General features: G+C 40.3%; 2 protein-coding genes across 8 annotated transcripts in view; one reads left to right on the forward strand and one right to left on the reverse strand.

Annotated features, from left to right (window-relative positions):
* The window catches only part of ARFGEF1 (ARF guanine nucleotide exchange factor 1), a 135,748-nt gene extending 131,309 nt beyond the window's left edge, over positions 1-4,439 (forward strand). Inside the window, exons 38-39 of the mRNA XM_082601025.1 lie at positions 976-1,093; positions 2,986-4,439. Of these exons, the coding sequence (XP_082457151.1) occupies positions 976-1,093; positions 2,986-3,150 (283 nt within the window). The 3' untranslated portion in view covers positions 3,151-4,439. The remainder of the gene's footprint in view (positions 1-975; positions 1,094-2,985) is intronic.
* Positions 4,440-5,532: 1,093 nt separating this feature from the next.
* CSPP1 (centrosome and spindle pole associated protein 1) overlaps positions 5,533-18,856 on the reverse strand; it is a 115,790-nt gene continuing 102,466 nt past the window's right edge. For 6 of the 7 annotated variants that reach the window (XM_082600899.1, XM_082600902.1, XM_082600900.1 and 3 more), the window contains 4 exons: positions 18,110-18,173; positions 10,193-10,302; positions 8,251-8,389; positions 5,533-6,391 (listed from right to left, as the gene is read on the reverse strand). In XM_082600899.1, coding sequence (XP_082457025.1) covers positions 6,186-6,391; positions 8,251-8,389; positions 10,193-10,302; positions 18,110-18,173 — 519 coding nt within the window. In that variant the 3' untranslated portion in view covers positions 5,533-6,185. Of the gene's footprint in view, positions 6,392-8,250; positions 8,410-10,192; positions 10,303-18,109; positions 18,174-18,856 lie in introns of all 7 variants that reach the window. The other variant, XR_014291568.1, reaches the window with a different exon arrangement.

Raw genomic sequence — 18,856 nt, forward strand, 5'->3', positions numbered from 1 at the left:
TACAAGCCGATCCATCTGTGAATGTGAAAACCTGCCTGCCTGCATTTAGTTAGAACAAGTGTGTGGAGTTTCTATTGATGTTTTGTTTGCACTCCATTTTTACTTCATGACACGTTAAGATTCTGTCCTTTAGAATTTAAATTCACGCTAAGAATGAAACATGCCATTCAGAAGGCATACTGCTGTTTACATTGTTTTTACTTATTTATTTATTTTTGGCTGTGTTGGGTCTTCGCTGCTGCGCGCGGGCTTTCTCTAGTTGCGGCAAGCGGGGGCTACTCTTCACTGCAGTATGCGGGCTTCACATTGCGGTGGCTTCTCCTGCTGCGGAGCTTGGGCTGTAGACGCACGGGCTTCATTAGCTGTGGCTCACGGGCTCTATAGAGTGCAGGCTCAGTAGTTGTGGATCGCGGGCTTAGTTGCTCCGCGGCATGTGGGATCTTCTCGGACCAGGGCTCAAACCCGTGTCCCCTGCATTGGCAGGCAGACTCTTAACCACTGCGCCACCAGGGAAGCCCCTACATTGTATTTTTGTGTCTTCCTGGGGGAATAGATGTTTTCAGAGACCAATTAAATTCATTTTAGAATGCCAGGCGGCCACCTGGGCTCTGTTTCCCCATCTTGTTGATGAGACTGTTAAGGCCCAGAAGCATCCCGGTCACAATGCAGGAGGGGAAGGGTCACCCCAGGTTTCAGCCCAGGTCTCCTGATGCCAAGCCTGTACGCGCTCCTGCACGGTGGCTTTGCATTCAACGAAACTTGGAAACTGTGCGTTTCCTGGTAAGCTGCAGTGGCTTCTTCTGATATCTTTATTTGGATAACGTATAAATGTTTATGTTGACACTCCAGTTAATGTAAACACATGGAGTCTGGCAGGTTCCTAAGAGCCACGCCCTCCTCGTCTCAGCTGTTCTCTCTGAATGTCATACCAGCAGGTGTGCGAGCATGTGTGACAGGGAACCTTTTCTGTTCCAGTGTCTGCAGTGAAGCCCTGAGTTACTTCCTTACCCTAACATCGGAAAGTCATCGGGAAGCCTGGACTAACTTACTGCTTTTGTTTCTAACTAAAGTCCTGAAGATCAGCGACAATAGGGTAAGTATGGCACCCCGAGCCTCGCTGGCATCCGGGCTGCGGCCCCTGCTGCTCGCACCTCACTGGCGCTCCCTGCTCCCTCCTCACCCTGCCGTGTTCTCCAGTCAGTGATTCTGTAGGGGTTCAGTAGGGGAGGGATCCTAAAGACACCCTGACCCGCGACTCGGGTTCCCGCACATGGTCAACTCCCATCCTGCCCCCTGAAGTCTCTTCTGCCCCATTTTCAAAACTGCTGACCAGGGCTTCCCTGGTGGCGCAGTGGTTGAGAGTCCGCCTGCCGATGCAGGGGACACGGGTTCGTGCCCCGGTCCAGGAAGATCCCACATGCCGCGGAGCGGCTGGGCCCGTGAGCAATGGCCGCTGAGCCTGCGCGTCCGGAGCCTGGGGGCCGCGGCGGTGGGAGGCCCGCGTACCGTAAAACAAAAAACAAACAAACAAAAAAACTGCTGACCAGCCTTCCCTCCATCCGCCCCCGACCACGGCTGCGTCTGGGCCCCAGGCCTGTGCTCCAGGCTTCAGCCATTCCTTTGGTATTTTGATTTGTTCCATGCGACCCAGAGCATCTAGTGAATGGGCCATAAACTCATTTAAGACTTTTAAGCCAGTAGAAATAAAGATGAAATATAAATGTATAGCAGTGTGTGGGTATATATATATATATATATATTTATTTATTTTTATATATATATATATATATATATATATATATATATAGTTTTCAGAAATACGCATTTCACTCTTTAAAAAATCTAGCAACTTTCAGCCCACGTAAATGGAAACGGGCTACTGTGATCCCTGAATAGGTTTAAAAATGCCTAGTCCGGTGGCCTGAATTTTGACACGTCAGGTCATGGTGGTGTTTGGGACCCCGTAGAGGCCATGTAATGCTACTTGGTGCCCCACAGATAGCCATCCCAAGCCGCATGCTCTGTCCACGTGTGTGTCCCTCTGACCCGTGGGCCAGGTAAAGCTTGGAGAAGTAACTTAAGGCACCAACAGCCAAGTGGCCGAGAAGGACTTCCCACCCATCTGCTTTATTCCACAGTTTGCTTTCTGACCACGGTGTGTCATTACTGCTTACTTGTAGCTTGTGGGGTGCGGAGAGCAGAAAAGGACAGAAAATAGGCGACTAGTATCCAGAGGTTAAAGAACTACAGCAAAAATACAAAGTGGATCAGTTGAACTATAAATATGGAATGTATAATCTTTGCCTGGAGACCTCATATTTTGTATTGCAGTATTAGGTAGAATTTTCCCTAAAAATTAAAATTTTATTTACCAAATAAAAGATACAGTTTCAATACCCCATAGCTTATAAAAACTCAGCTGTGGTTCTTGCTTGGCTTCCTTCTTTTGCTTATTACCCAGGGAAAACAATGATAAATACTAAACGTTTGTCGTACGTTTGTCAAGGAAATGTAATGGAAAATGTTTTTCAAAATAAGGATAGATTGGGCTTCTCTGGTGGTGCAGTGGTTGAGAGTCTGCCTGCCGATGCAGGGGACGTATGTTCGTGCCCCGGTCCGGGAAGATCCCACATGCCGCGGGGCAGCTGGGCCCGTGAGCCATGGCCGCTGGGCCTGCGCGTCCGGAGCCTGTGCTGCGCAGCGGGAGAGGCCACAACGGTGAGAGGCCCGCGTATGTATGTATGTATGTATGTTTGTATAAATACATACATACATACATACATACATACCAAGTGAACAATGTAGGTATTAAGTTCTGAACACTTCTCGGTCTTTCAGTTGCATGATCAATACTCACTGCTTTCTGCAGACGCGTCTCCGGTCTGCACCCATCAGGGCACTGCCCCCAAGTGGGTTGCCTCTCAAGGCACTTTGAGGTTCTGTGGTTTGCAAGCACTACTAACAGAGAAATTCGTTTCCCCCCAGTTTAAAGCTCACGCATCATTCTACTACCCTCTCCTGTGTGAAATTATGCAATTTGACTTGATTCCTGAACTTCGTGCTGTTCTTAGAAGATTTTTTCTGCGAATTGGAGTAGTTTTTCAGATATCACAACCACCTGAACAGGAACTTGGAATAAACAAGCAATGATGGGAAGTTAATATTTTTCTGTTGGCGTTTACATCCCTCGTTCTTCAAAAGGACCCCGGAGCTGAGGTTTCCTACCTGAAAAATGGTTTCTCTGAATTGCAGTGTCTAAGGGTTACTGATAAAGAAGCTCAGAACTTCAGCTCGAACCTGCAGCGCTCCAGTCCCTTTTTGTAACCTGATGGATTGTTTGTCGTGTTGGGTTCACGAGCTTTTTTTCCCCACAGTGTCAGCTTATATGCTCACGTGTCCTTCCCTGTCCTCGGTGGCAGGGAGAGCCCCACATATTTCTGGCAGGTGTGGAAGTGAAACTTACCCAAAGAACTCTAGATGTAAAGATTTGAACTTCTGCAAGAAGTACAACTCAGGAGAGCTGTATTTTGAAGGATAAAATGTTTATAATTGGGGGTTGGGGGGAGAATAAGAAATTATTGTTCATGGTAAAAGATATTAAGCAACTATGGTATTCTTATTCTGAAGATTTTTGCACACTCAGGCTATCTGAGATACTGGTAATCATCCTTCTGTGAAAAATTGTACAGAGATGCAGGTCTGTAATATAAAAATCTTAAACATTATATAGTTCTTCCTGCACTGTTTTATTTTATTTCTTTATTTTCTTATTCATTTGCTAAGTACCTGTAATATTTTGTCAAATGCACTAAACATTTGGGTTAAGCTTTTTGTCTTTTATTTTGTGGGGATTTTGGTTTTGCCCTTTTTAGGGGGTGATTACTTTGAGGGTTTAACAAGCCCAGAAGCTGTTGTGGCTGACACTTGTCATGATCTACAACAAAGAAGGTAGAAAATATCCCTGCTGACATAACCACCTGTAATACACTTCTCTTCGGGCTTTTAAAGATGAGCCATTAAAACAGAATGATCTTTCATGGACCGAAACTTGAATCACTGCAAAATGACTCTCGGTTGCTGTCACTTCCTTTTCTTTTTCTTTTGGGTGGCGGGGCTTGATTTAGATTTTACTCTATGTACAGAATTTAATGTTGAATATATTAAAATAACAAATCTGGCATGGTTTGGGGAGGTTAGATTTACTGGAAATGTGTTCATACTGTGAATTGTGCTCTGATGGTTAAACAAAACGACAAGATTGTCGAGCATTCCGTATTAACAGTGGATGTAGAAAATTTTTTCAGATGGATAAAATGTATATGGTACAGATGTAAAGTTTTCTATGTAAAAAAATTCTGTACAACTTTCTGTACAATATTGATTCTCATCTGGCATATTCTAATCAGGTTATAGGTCAATAAAGTTTTTGGATTATTTCATCAGTGCAATCAAAACCAGTGTAATCCACAGCCCCATGTTTCATTGACTTTTTTTTTTTTTTAATTAAAAGCCATGCAACTAGGGAAACGATATTCTTATTCACAGCTACATGTAAATGTGTTCTTTAGTTCTGATAGTTTCTTTCCAGCTTCTGGCATTAGAGCCTCCGCCATATCCTGCTTTCTGGACTATAGGCTATTCATAATTTAATATTTTGTGTATTTATTAACCCAGACTAAGGCTGCACTATTTGAATCCTGAGAGAAGGAGCTAAAGTTGAAGTTAACTTTGGAGCAGTTTACAGGCTGCCATCGTGTGTCCTCGGAGTCCAAGATGAGTGGTACAACAGCATGAAAAGGAAAATAGAACATGTCAAGACTATTTATTTTGATGGTTGTGTTAAAAAACAGGAGATGTGTTCAGTCTTTGCTGTAGCATCTCTTAGATCATGAGTAGTCACTGTGAACAGAGCACTACATTTATTACCCCCAAGACACAGCCCTGCTCAAGCCCAGCTGGATGCTAGAGCCAGGAGCCACCATGACCTTCTGGCCTATCTGAGGGTAAGTGTTTCAAATGACCTGGCGATTTGTTACTTTATGGTATCATACCAGGACTCTTCTCTAGCAGAGACAAGAGGCTTTCATATTACTTTCAGATGACGATATAAGAAGAAAAATCTTAAAGTAAAATAAATGATTCGATTACAAACGTTAGCATGCAATTTACATGCAGCTGAAATTCAAACTATCAGAAGTTTCACACTTGAGGTAGACCGATCTGATCTTGTGTCCCATTAATTACATCAGTGGAAACGTGCAATCGGTACCTGGGGGTGTTCTTAGCTGTCAGTCACAGTGCTGGACTCTAAGAATTATTTCCAAGAATTTGAATTAGTCTTTACCTTTTTAAAGGCACCTCTTAGGGAGGGAGTGATTGGAAAAACTAACTCACCCAAGGGTCCACAGTGGTGCGGCAAGGATTCCAATCCCCATCCTTTACCCCTGGGTGTTCCTGCCTCTCTTCAACTTCTAGAACAACACCTTGTCTAGAAACCTCAATTCCAGTTAAAATAAGAAATTGACATTTGTAATAAAAATAATTTATTTTTATCAAGAAGTACTTAAATCATATAAATAGCAAACGTGATGCCTTCACTGGCACAAAAATAGAGGCAGAAAGATGTGACACTTAAGAGCATGGCTCACGGGAATATAATCATTAACAACTCCCATCATTTATACTGAATCAGTAGTCAATAAATGACATGGAAATAAGCACATTTGATTCTCTGATTACATAGCAACAGCTATAACCAGTATATTTACTAAATGAAAAATTATTCTGAATAGTGATAACAATAGCAAATGTACATATGACAAAGTATTCTGGTTTTACAGTACTGTTAAGACACTTGTGTTTTATTCACCTTATTGACAAGCAGAATTTTAAATAATGCACATACGGTAGTTGATTCCAAGAGCTCATTACCATCCTGATTTATGGCAAAATTTGTGCAAAAGTAATTCTATACAATTCTACATTATATAAATTAATAATCATGTCCTTTTGTTTATGTACATACTATACATCATATACATCATCATGGAAAAAAGTACACCTTATATACAGATGGAACATAAATAACTGCCAAGTATGGGCCAAAAGTAGCACATACCATTAAGGTTCAGATTTCACATTCCTTTCACCTTCAAAGGCACCACTGGGTCCAGCACAGATTGATTTCAACCGTGTGCAGTAGACAGGCCCTGCCAAGTGGAAGTGCCTGGTTTTACAGGAACCTGCTCCTGCCTCAGCTGCTCCGCCATGAATCGTTTCAGCGTTTCTGAGGTGCCCGGGCGGAGCCAGGGCTCAGTTGCTACAGAGTTCGATCCGTCATCACCCACGTGCTTCATGATGTCATCAGGGTCAACCAGTGAACTCTCATCATCTAACGGAGGCAAAAGAGACATGACTCAGGTAACACGGGCGGCAGGCAGGTCATGTGAACAGAGGTCTCCTGTAGTCTAACCCATTAGAGCTCTGCGCTTCCCCACAGTACTGTGTTCTAAACTGTCCTGTTTTGTTCAGACCTCCTCCTTTTAGAGGTAGGAAAGCAAACCCTGGAACAGAAATAATAAACGATCAACTGACCAAGGTGACTCCATGGTACTGGTACCAGCACCCAAAGGGACTCAAGGATAGCAAAGGAGATGGCACCAAATGTTGACTGCAGAAGTGTCCGCAGTCTTACTCTGTGTCACCTGAGGGATGCCATGCAAAACTTTGTTTTTAATTTAGCAAGGTTTTGGAAATACTCCTAGCCTATTGACTGTAACACTGCTTCGAGGAAATAAGGTCATTCTAGGAAAGCATTAGACGGGATGAAATTACTTCCATTCTTATACCTTATCTAAGAGGTTGTGTTTACTCCATTAAGAGATATAGCTCTTATGCTGCATTCTTTTAACTGGTTATACTCAACTTCTATATCTGTATTTTACTTATTAGATAATAATAATAGGAAAATCTGTCTTCCTACCCTGTGATGTCAATTTCTCTGTTTTTTTAAATTACATCTCCTGGTCTCTGAAGGATTATTACCTCAGCAAAGGGACATGTGCACTCAATGTAATGAGTAATCAATCCACATCGTACCAAAAAGCTCCTGTTTGAAAGGACAATGTTAAAAAAACAAAAATGTTTAGAAGTTGAAAGCTTTCTGAAAAAGGAGAGTTTTCAGATGGTCTATTTTCTCTCAAGTATATCCCTGTTAAATATTAATTCAACTTATTGGTTCTAAAAGAAATTGAGGAATAGGTAATTCTTAGTACAGATTAAAATGCCTTTTAGCCAAAAAGAAAGCATTCCTTTCCCACTGTCCACAGTTTTCCAGGTATGATATGAAAAGTACTGCTCTATCAGTTTACCATGTTTGCTGGTATTTGGTATGAAATTACCACCATCAGAATGCATGACATCTTACTCCTAGAGACTGAGTATAGTTTTAAATTAACAAGTATTAATCAAAAAAATATCTTAAGAAAATTGCTATTAGAAAATTATTGTAATGGAGCTTAACACAATAAAGAGAATTGTCCGAATAGACCACCTCTGCTATTTGCTAAAGCGAATTAATAAGGCTTATTACTCTAATATTGTCCCATTATCCTAATGACTAACAGCATCTCCATAAGGAAGCTGGCCTCGGGCTGGCAGAGGCGCTCTTAGTTGCCCGAGGAAGCATCCTGCCTGCCTGTGCTCAGTGATGAGCTTTAACCTGCTGTTCACCAAAGCAGTGAGAGACGGCAACGCCCAGCATGATGAGAAGACTATACTTGGACTTAAAGCAAAACATACCTATTTTCTGTTTATGTACAGAAGGCCAAGTAAAAAGGTAAAAAAGTTTTCTTTGTAGTACTACACATTTATAATAGATGGGTTACACAAAGAACTCAAGGTTTTAAAGTTGACTTCTGATAATCTCTCACTTCAGTAGGGAAGCGAGATGCCAATACTAATCAACATTTTCCCTGCTGAAAGCAAAGCCCGGATATATTTAATACACAGAAACTTATCTGTTTAGAATCCACTCAAAAAAGGGTACCCCCTCTGGTAGAAAGAATCTGATGCAAAATTAATCCTTTGTCCTGTTTTTGCTGAATAGCTACTGTGTTCTTCTAGGCCCTACAACTCAAGGGCTTTCAAAACTCATTTCCTCTGTCCCTCAGCCATTAGTGAAAACTTCCACGAAGCAGGTTTAAGAGTTCTCACAGAATCTGCTGTTGGCTATTAAACTTGGCCATTTACCTGTATTAACAGGCTTATTCTGAAGTTCATTCAGTTTTCGCATTCGTTCCTCGTTTCTCATTCTAAGTTGATCGATATTTACACTGGATACAGATTTTAAAGAGAGACCATCAGGTGATACGTTAGGATGACTGTTATCCTGTAATTAAGAAAAGAGAACTTAAGAAACGATCATTAATGTGAAATATGTTCAGAATAAACCAGTGAGTCAAAACAGGTTCTTGCCCTTGATAAATGTATAGTGTGATGAACAAAATAAAACAAATGAAAATCTGTATAGCATTTATATTCCTAACTCCTGATGTTTATCCATGCAGGCTTAGATGAAGGTATAGCATTTGTGATTACATATCAATGCTGCCAGACTGGATAAAGGTGGGGAATTATAAAACACAAAAGGAAACATACTGCAACGTAGGGGCTAAGAATCAGTCCAGCTATAAAATCAAGACGGGAGGCTTCCGTCTTGTGGCACAGTGGTTGAGAATCCGCCTGCCAGTGCAGGGGACACGGGTTCGAGCCTTGGTCCGGGAAGACCCCACATGCCGCGGAGCCACTAAGCCCGTGCGCCACAACTACTGAGCCTGCGTTCTAGAGCCCGTGAGCCACAGCTACTGCAGCCTGTGCACCTAGAGCCCGTGCTCCGCAACAAGAGAAGCCACTGAAATGAGAAGCATGTGCACCGCAACGAAGAGCAGCCCCTGCTCACTGCAGCTAGAGAAAGCCCATGTGCAGCAACGAAGATCCAACGCAGCCAAAAATAAAATAAATTTAAAAAAAAATCAAGACAGGGTAGTACTGGCATAAGGATAGACATAATAGATGAATGGAACAGAAGAGTCCAGAAATAAGCCCTTATTATACTTATGGGCAAAAAGGCCAATAAAATTCACTAGGGGAAAGAAGAGTCTTTCCAACAAATGGTACCAGAATAACAATATCCACGTGTAAATAATGAATTTGGACCCCTATACCTCACACCATTTGCAAAAATTAGCTTAAAGTGGATTCACTGATTTAACTTTAAGAGCAAAAACTATAAAGCTCTTGGAAATACAGAAGTAACTTTCATGATCTTGGGTTAGGCAATGGTTTCTTAGATACGACACCAAAAGACAAGCAAAACAAGAAGATTGATAAGCTGTTCCTCTGTCAAGATTAGAAGCTTCTGTGTTTCGATGGACACCATCAAGAAAACATCTGCAAGTCACATATCTAATATAGGACTTGTACCCCGAATCTATAAAGAACTTAGGACTCAACAATAAAAAGACAACCTGATTTGAAAATGGGCAAAGGATTTGAATAGACCTGTCTCCAGAGAAGACAGACAAATGGCTAAGAAGCACAAGAAAGGATGCTCAACATCATTAATCAGGAAAATACAAATCAAACCCACAATGAAGTATCACTTTACACTCGCTAACAAGTGTTGGCCAGCCTGTAGAGAAACTGGAACCTTCATAGACTGTTGGTGGGAATGTAAAATGGTGCAGCCACTTTGGAAAACAGTCTGGCAGTTCCTCAAAATGTTAAATGTAGTTAGTATGTAACCCAACAATTCTACTCTTAGGTATGTGTGTGTACACACACACACACACAAGCAAAAGAAATGAAAACATTATAAAATTTGTACACAAATGTTAAAAGCAGTATTCATAAAAATACTGTTGAATGGATAAACAGTAGTGGAATATCCATACAATGAAATATTCAGCAATAAAAGGAATGTTACAGATAGGCTGTAACTCAGATGACCTTTTGAGTCCAATAACCTGCTCACGGTCATCCAGCATTTGGTGGTAGAGCCTAGGTTCAGACCAATGTCCACCTTATTCCAGAGCAAGTTCTCTCTTTATTGGACTACACCAATTTAGCATGGGTCAGAACCCAGACCTCTCGTTCCTAAACTCGAAAAAAGAAAAGGACATATCATACGTACAAAGTCAAGTCCTTTCAGTTTGTTCCTCCTGCGCTCCCTCGCAGAGGGCAGCTGTGATGGCAGCGGGAGGGCGTCATCCTCGATGGCAGGATACGTCTCGCCGTACGCACCTAGAGGCCACACGGGGAGAAGCCTTAAACATCCACCATTTCACACCTTTTTATTCAGAGCTAAACCAAGACTGTCTTTTAATAGCTTTATTAAGATGTTATTTACATATAGTAAAATCCACCCACTATAAATGTACGTAGTTCAGTGATTTTTATAGAATTGCACAATCACTACAAAGTTTTACAACATTTCTGTCAGCTCAAAAAGTTCCCCTGTGCTCACTGGCAAAATCACTCCCTACTCCCACCTGCCAGCCCCATGTGAACACTGATCTGCCTTCAGTCTGGAGATTTACCATTCCTGAGATTCCATATAAATGGAATTATACAATGTAATATTTTGTGTCTGTCACTTAGCATAATGTGTTTGAGGTCCATCTATGTGGTACTGTGTATCAGTACAGTTGACCCTTGAACAACATGGTGATTAGGGGTGCCGACCCCCTGTGCAGTTGAAAATCCACATACTGCTATCTGCCTCAAAAACAAAGGAAATAATAAATGACTCACCCAAGGACAGGAAGCTGAAACAGTGTGGACTGAATCAGGACTCAAACCCCTACTTCTAAAGATTGCAAATACTGTGATCTCTAATCAAACACAGACATCCCCCACACTTAAAGATCTGTAAAATGGAAATACAGGTACTATATTTATTGAAAAAACTCTGTTCAGTGGACCTATGCAGTTCAAACCCATGTTGTTAAGGGTCAACTGTAGTTCTTTTCTGTTTGCTTTTTGTTGTTGTTTTTACTGCTGAGGAATACTACGCCATATGGATCTATCTCACTTTGCCCATGCACTCACCAGTTGATGGACATTTGAACTGTTTTTCGTTGGAGATTATTAATGTTACTATGAATGTTCAGGTACATGTCTTTTTGTGGCCATACGTTTTCATTCCTTTGGGGTATATTCCTAGGAGTGAAATTGCTGGGTGTTATGGTAACCATGTTTTAGCATTTGGAGGAGGTAGAACCATTTCACATTGTAAGAAGGTTCTAGTGCGCCCACATCCTCACCAACACCTGGAATTGTCATTCTTTTGGATCACAGCCATTCAAAGTGGGCCAACAGCCTATTTGACCATGGAGATGAATGTTATTACTTAAAACATTTAGAATTTTTTCCCCAACTTTATTTTGAAAAAATTAAAACTTAAGGAAAAGCTATAATACAATGAATACCTAAAGTCACCATTTCTTATTTTGCCACAATTAGTTTATAACTAGAAACAGTGGCGGGGAGGGGGTGGTGGTTACTTTTTGCAGAACCAGTAAGCTGCAGGCATCATGACACTGTCCCTAAATCCTTCATCAGGCGCCATCTAAGAACAAGGGCTGTCTCTTCCACAGCCACAGTCTGATTACCACATTCAGGAAATGGAACATTGATAAAATACTATCATTTAATATATAATTGATATTCAAATTTCTGAAAGTTAACGTGTATAGCTTTTTTTTTAAGCAGCAATAACTATATTCTATTGAATGAGATATGGGATTTTCTAAAACTCCAAAAATAGAAGTTTTCTGACTTCTTTATTATACCCCACCACTAATTCACTTGCTATTTTTTTGAAACGGTTTACTTACAAGTTTTTACGGTCAGTACAACTGAGTGGGAAGCACAGAGAATGCCTGTGTGCCCCCTGCCACCACACACTCATAGCCTACCCGTCCACCAGCAGCCCCGTAGACCTACACTGACACGTCACCATCGCCTAAGTCCATAGCGTACATTAGGGTTCATTCTTGGGGTTGTACGTTCTATGGGTTTTAACAGATCCACCATTACAGTATCATACAGAATAGCTTCACTGCCCTAAAAATCCTCTGTGCTCCATCCATTCATTCCTCCCTCTGCTGTAACCTCTGGCAACCACTGATTTTTTTTTTTTATTGCCTCCATAGTTTGACCTTTTTCAGAAAGTCATGTAGTTAGAATCATATAGTATGTAGCCTATTCAGATTGGCTTCTTTCACTTACAAACATTCAAGTTTCCTCCATGTCCTTTTGTGGCTTTGTAGCTCATTTCTTTTTAGCACTGAATAATATTGCATTGTCTGGGTCTACCACTGTATATTATATATATATTTATATATACCCATTCATCTCAGAGACAACTCAGTTGCTTCCAGGTCTTAGCAAATATGGATAAAACTGCTATAAGCATCTGTGTGCAGGTTTTTGTGGGAACATAAGTCTCAACTCCCTTGGGTAAATACCAAGGAGTGTGAATGCTGGATCATATCGTAAGAATATGTTTACTTTTGTAAGAAACCACCAAACTGTCTTCCAAAGTGATGGCACTGTTTTCCATTCCCACCAGCAATGAGTGAGAGTTCCTATTGCTCCACATATTGCCAGCATTTGGTGGTGTCCATGTTCTGGATTTTGGCCTTTTTTTTTTTTTTTTTTAAATATTTATTTATTTGGCTGCATCAGGTCTTAGCTGCGGCATGCAGGATCTTTCTTTGTGACACACAGGCTCAGCAGTTGTGGTGCACAGGCTCCAGAGCTCACAGGCTTAGTTACCCTGGGGCATGTGGGATCTTAGTTCCCCCACCAGAGATCAAACCCATGTCCCCTGCGCTGAAAGGCAGACTCTTAACCACTGGACCATCAGGGAAGTCCCATCAGGTATTTCCCTGATGACACATGATTTGCATTTCCCTAATGACAAATGATGTGGAGCACCTTTTCATATGCTTATTTGCCATCTGTCTGTCTGTTTTTGGTGAAGTGTCTGGATCTTTTGCCCATCTTTTAATTGGGTTGTTTCTTGTTGAGTTTTTTTTTTTTTTTTTTTTTTTTCTTCTTTTTGCGGTATGTGGGCCTCTCACTGTTGTGGCCTCTCCCGTTGCGGAGCACAGGCTCCGGATGCGCAGGCCCAGCGGCCATGGCTCACGGGCCCAGCCGCTCCACGGCATATGGGATCCTCCCAGACCGGGGCACGAACCCGTATCCCCTGCATTGGCAGGCGGACTCTCAACCACTGCGCCACCAGGGAGGCCCCTCTTGTTGAGTTTTAAGAGTTCTTTGTGTACCTTGGATAAGAGTCCTTTGTCAGATGTGTCTTCTGCAAATATTTTCTCCCAGTCTGTGGCTTGTCTTCTTCCCTTGATATCGTCATTCACAGAGCACTGAAGTTTAATGAAGTCCGGTTTAGCTATTATTTCTCTCATAGGTTGTGCTCTGGTTTTGTATCTGGTTTTCTCCAATGTTACCTTCTAGGAGTTTTATAGTTTTTGCATTTTACATTTAGGTCTATGGTCCTTTTTTTTTTTTTTTAAGCTTTATTGGAGTATGGTTGATTTACAGTGTTGTGTTAGTTTCAGGTGTACAGCAAAGTGAATCAGTTATATATATACATATATCCACTTTTTTTTAAAGATTTTTTTCCCATATAGGTCATTACAGAGTTCCCTGTGCTGTACAGAAGGTTCTTATTAGTTATCTATTTTATATATAATTGTGTGTATATGTCAATCCCAATCTCCCAATTTATCCCTCCCCCTGCCCCACTTATCCCCTGGTAAAAGTTTGTTTTCTACATCTGTGACTCTACTTCTGGTTTGTAAAAAAGTTCATTTGTACCCCCCCCCCTTTTTTTTTAAGATTCCACATATAAGCGATATCATATGATATTTGTCTTTCTCTGACTTCACTCAGTATGATGATCTTTAGGTCCATCCTTGTTGCTGCAAATGGCATTATTTTGTTCTTTTTTATGGCTGAGTGATATTACATTGTATGTGTATATATACCACATCTTCTTCATCCGTTCCTCTGCTGATGGACATTTAGGTTGCTTCCATGTCCTAACTATTGTAAATACTGCTGCAGTGAAAATTGGGGTGCATGTATCTTTTTGAATAATGGTTTTCTCCAGGTATGTGCCCAGGCGTGGGATTGCTGAGTCATATGGTAGTTCTATTTTTAGTTTTTTAAGGAACCTCCATACTGTTCTCCATATTGGCTATACCAATTTACATTCCCACCAACAGTGTAGGAGGGTTCCCTTTTCTTCACACCCTCTCCACCATTCATTGTAGATTTTTTGATGACGGCCATTCTGACTGGTGTGAGGTGATACCTCGTAATTTTGATTTGCATTTCTCTAATCATTAGTGATGTTGAGCATCTTTTCATGTGCTTTTTAGCCATCTGTATGTCTTCTTTGGAGAAATGTCTATTTAGATCTTCCACCCTGTTTTTTTTTTTTTTTTTTTGTGGTACGCAGGCCTCTCACTGTTGTGGCCTCTCCCATTGCGGAGCACAGGCTCCGGACATGCAGGTTCAGTGGCCATGGCTCACGGGCCCAGACACTCTGCGGCATGTGGGATCTTCCCGGACTGGGGCACGAACCCGCGTCCCCTGCATCGGCAGGCGGACTCTCAACCACTGCGCCACCAGGGAAGCCCCCACCCATTTTTTGATTGGGTTGTTTTTTGGATACTGAACTGCAGGAGCTGTTTGTATATTCTGGAGATTAATCCCTTGTCGGTTGCTTCGTTTGCAAATATTTTCTCTCATTCTGTGGGTTGTCTTTTTGTTTTGTTTATGGTTTCCTTTGCTGTGCAAAGGCTTTTAAGTTTCAATCCCATTTGTTTATTTTTGTTTTTATTTTCATTACTCTAGGAGGTGGGTCAAAAAGGATCTTGCTGTGATTTATGTCACAGAGTGTTCTGCCTGTGTTTTCCTCTAAGAGTTTTACAGTGTCCGGTCTTACATTTAGGTCCTTAATCCATTTTGAGTTTATTTTTGTGTATGGTGTTAGGGAGTGTTCTAATTTCATTCTTCTACATGTAGCTGTCCAGTTTTCCCACCACCACTTATTGAAGAGACTGTCTTTTCTCTATTGCATGTTCTTGCCTCCTCTGTCATAGATTAGGTGACCATATGTGCGTGGGTTTATCTCTAGGCTTTCCATCCTGTTCCATTGATCTATATTTCTGTTTTTGTGCCAGTACCATACTGTTCTGATTACTGTAGCTTTGTAGTATAATCTGAAGTCAGGGAGCCTGATTCCTTTAGGTCTGTGGTCCATTTTGAGTTGATTTTTGTGAAGGGTGTAACGTCTGTGTCTAGATTCACTTTTTTGCATGTAGATGTCCAATCTTTACTGTACTGGCTTTGTTCTTTTGTCAAAGAACAGTTAACTATACTTGTTTGGGTCTATTTCTAGGGTCTTTATTCTGTTCCACTGATCTATTTGTCTGTTCTTTTGCCAATACCACACTGTCTTGATTACTGTAACTTTATAGAAAGTCTTGAAGTGAGGTACTGTCAGTTCTCTGACTGTTCTTTCTTCTTCAGTATTCTGTTGGATATTCTGGGTATTTTGCCTCTCCATATAAACTTTAGAATCAGTTCGTTGATATCCACAAAATAACTTGCTGGGATTTTTATTGGGATTGCACTGAATCTATAGATCAAGTTGGGAAGAACTGACATCTTGACAATACTGAGTCTCCCAATCCATGAACGTGGAATATTTCCCCATTTATTTAGTTATTTTATTTCTTTGATGAGAGTTCTGTAGTTGTCCTTATATAGATCTTGTTCATGTTTTGTAAGATTTTCATCTAAATATTTCTTTTGGGAGGTGCTAATGTAAATGATATTGCATTTAAATTTCAAATTCTACTTGTTCATTGCTGGTATATAGGAAAATGATTGACTTTTATGTATTAATCTCGTATTCTGCAAGCTTGCTGTAACTGCTTATTAATATTGGGGGTTTTTTTGGTGGTGGGGGATTGATTCTTTCACATTTCCTACAATCATGTCATCTGTGCACAAAGGCAGTATTATTTATCCTTTCCCAATCTGTGTACCTTTTATTTCCTTTTCTTGCCTTACTGAATTAGCTAGCACTTCCATAATGATGCTGAGGAGTGGTAAGAGGGGACATCTTCATCTTGTTTCTTATCTTAGCAGAAAAGTTGCTAGTTTCATCACTAAATGCTAGCTGTAGGTTTTTTGTTGATGTTCTCTAGGGAGTTGAGGAAGTCCCCCTCTAAGTTTGCTGACAATTATCATGAATAAGGTGTTGGATTTTGTTTAATGCTTCTGCATCTATTGATAATGATGATAATGAAAATTTTTTCTTTAGCCTGTTAAAGCAATGAATTATATTTGAATGAATTATACTGAATATAACCCAGTTTTGCATAACTGGTATAAATCCTACTTAGTCGTGGTATATAATTCTCTTTATACATTGTTGGATTCAACTTGCTACTGATCTGTAGCTTTCTTTTCTTATGATGTCTTTATCTGGTTTTGGTATTAGAGTAATGCTGGCCACATAGAATGAGTTAGGAGTATTGCATCTATTTCTATCTTCTAGAAGAGGTTATAGAGAATTGGTATAAATGTTTGGTAGAATTCACCACTGAACCCATCTGGGCCTGGTGTTTTCTGTTTTGGAAGGTTATTAATTATTGATTCAATTTCTTTTTTTATTGTTATCACAGTCAATTTGGGTTTTTTCCTAGCTTTATTGAGATATAATTGACATACTGTGTGAGTTTAAGGAACACAACGTGAGGATTGTGAAATGTTTACCACAATAAGGCTAGTTTACACATCCTTCACCTCACATGATTACCACTTTGTTATTATTGTTGTTATGGTAAGAGCATTAAAGTTCTACTCTCATAACAACTTTCAAGTATAAAATACAGTATTATTAACTATAGTCACCATGCTGTCCATTATATCACCAGATATTCAACTTATAAATGAAAGTTTGTACCCTTTGACCAACATTTCTCCACTTCCCCCCCCTTTCAATTTCTTTAATAGATGTAGGCCTATTCAAGTTGTATTTGGCAGATTGTGACTTCTCAAAAAAAAAAAAAAACAAAACACATTCACACTACCAGCCTTACCCACATTCATCAGAACAGTGGCAACAGTCATGACTAGGGGATACGTGTGGTGACCATTAATCAAAAAGACAGACTGCATATCTTTGGTCTAGTATAAGGTCTATGTAATGAAATATTCCAAGCCACTGTCTTGAGTGCCCCAGACTGTCTTCATTATTAGCAGTAACTGGTCACATCTCCCTGATGTCTAATGAGCTGTCTTCCCATCCCTATTTCCTACTGATTTCTCTACCTTTACTCACTCTCCACAGTATGACTTCCTTGCAAAAGAAAAACTCATTAGAAAAGAAAAAACTGAGAAAGAAATATAGGCTAGTTTGGAACGTTGATCACTTGAAAATATAAAATAATTGACATGAAATAAAACTAACATGTAGAAGGGAGAATTCCCTGATGGCCCTAAGGATAGCAGAAATGCTTATGATCAGAGTACACAACTATAAGTGTCTATTACAGTACATGTACCTTCACATATCTTCTCAAGACTAAGTTATATTCTTATGGCTTGTTAAAATATTTATTAAGATAACTGTGGATTCACATGCACTTGTAAGCAGTAAGGGAGACCCCTTGTAAAGTTTGCCTCGTTCCCCACAACAGTAACATTCTGTACAGCAGGAGCAACAGCCTCACACCCAAGATACTGATAAAATCCTCCGATCTTATTCAAATTTCCCCAGTTTTACTTGTACTCATTTGTGTGTTTGTGTGTGTATTAAGTATCTGATTTTGAAATTTTTGTTAAGTTATATTTGATGATTATTAGTAAAACAAAATATTCCTTTTTTTTTTACCATTTTGCACAACAAAGAGTAAAGTACTGATTTTTTAAGTATGGAGAAAAACACTTAAAATAAGTATAAATAACGCTTAAAGAAATGGGTTGGTAAAATAAATATACTCACCAATAAAAGCACTATCAGATTCCAGTAATGAATTTTTCAAGAAATCATTAGTGTCATCTCTGGGCTAAAAGAAACAACATATATTAATGACTATTTTTATTAGTCCTGTGTGGAAAAACAGCAAATTTGTACTCAGGCACAAGTCTCCACACTCTCCCCAAAATTAGCAAAAGAGGAGAGGGAGAGGTAGGACTGCTTCCCTCCTCCACCACATTCCAGCACCCAGAAAATACAGGAAAGACCTCTTATTAAGTTACATTATTGCTGATAAAGATATAATAGAGTATGAAGCAGTGAACCCACTTTAACATTAAAAGTCTTTAAAGCATTGTCGAGATTCATTCATTCTCTCAATAAATCTGTTTAGTGCACTTACTATTTCCTCTGTGCTAGGAACTGGAGATACAAAGATGAGTAAGAGTTTCTGTTCTGGAGTGGATCACAGTCCCAAGGGGGAGAGGCACACCCTCAGATGATGACAGCCCCATGTGAATAGCACACATAGAGAGGGACATAGGAGCAGGGAAAAAGTAATGCTAGGGTTGGGCTTGTAATGAGCGCTCAACTTAGAGGTAAGAAATTTACATAGAGAGAGTTTTACAGTAATGTCACCGTACATACTGGAAGGAACCTAAAGTCGCCCAACACCACCTCCCTGCACTTCCCTTCCAGATTTCTGGGATGTGCTAGAATACTCCAGTGAAGAGCTGTCCATTAATTTCTAAGGAAATGCATTCCACTGAGACA

The sequence above is a fragment of the Mesoplodon mirus genome (genome assembly GCF_964341445.2).
Source record: "Mesoplodon mirus genome assembly, chromosome: 16".
NCBI lineage: Eukaryota > Metazoa > Chordata > Mammalia > Artiodactyla > Ziphiidae > Mesoplodon > Mesoplodon mirus.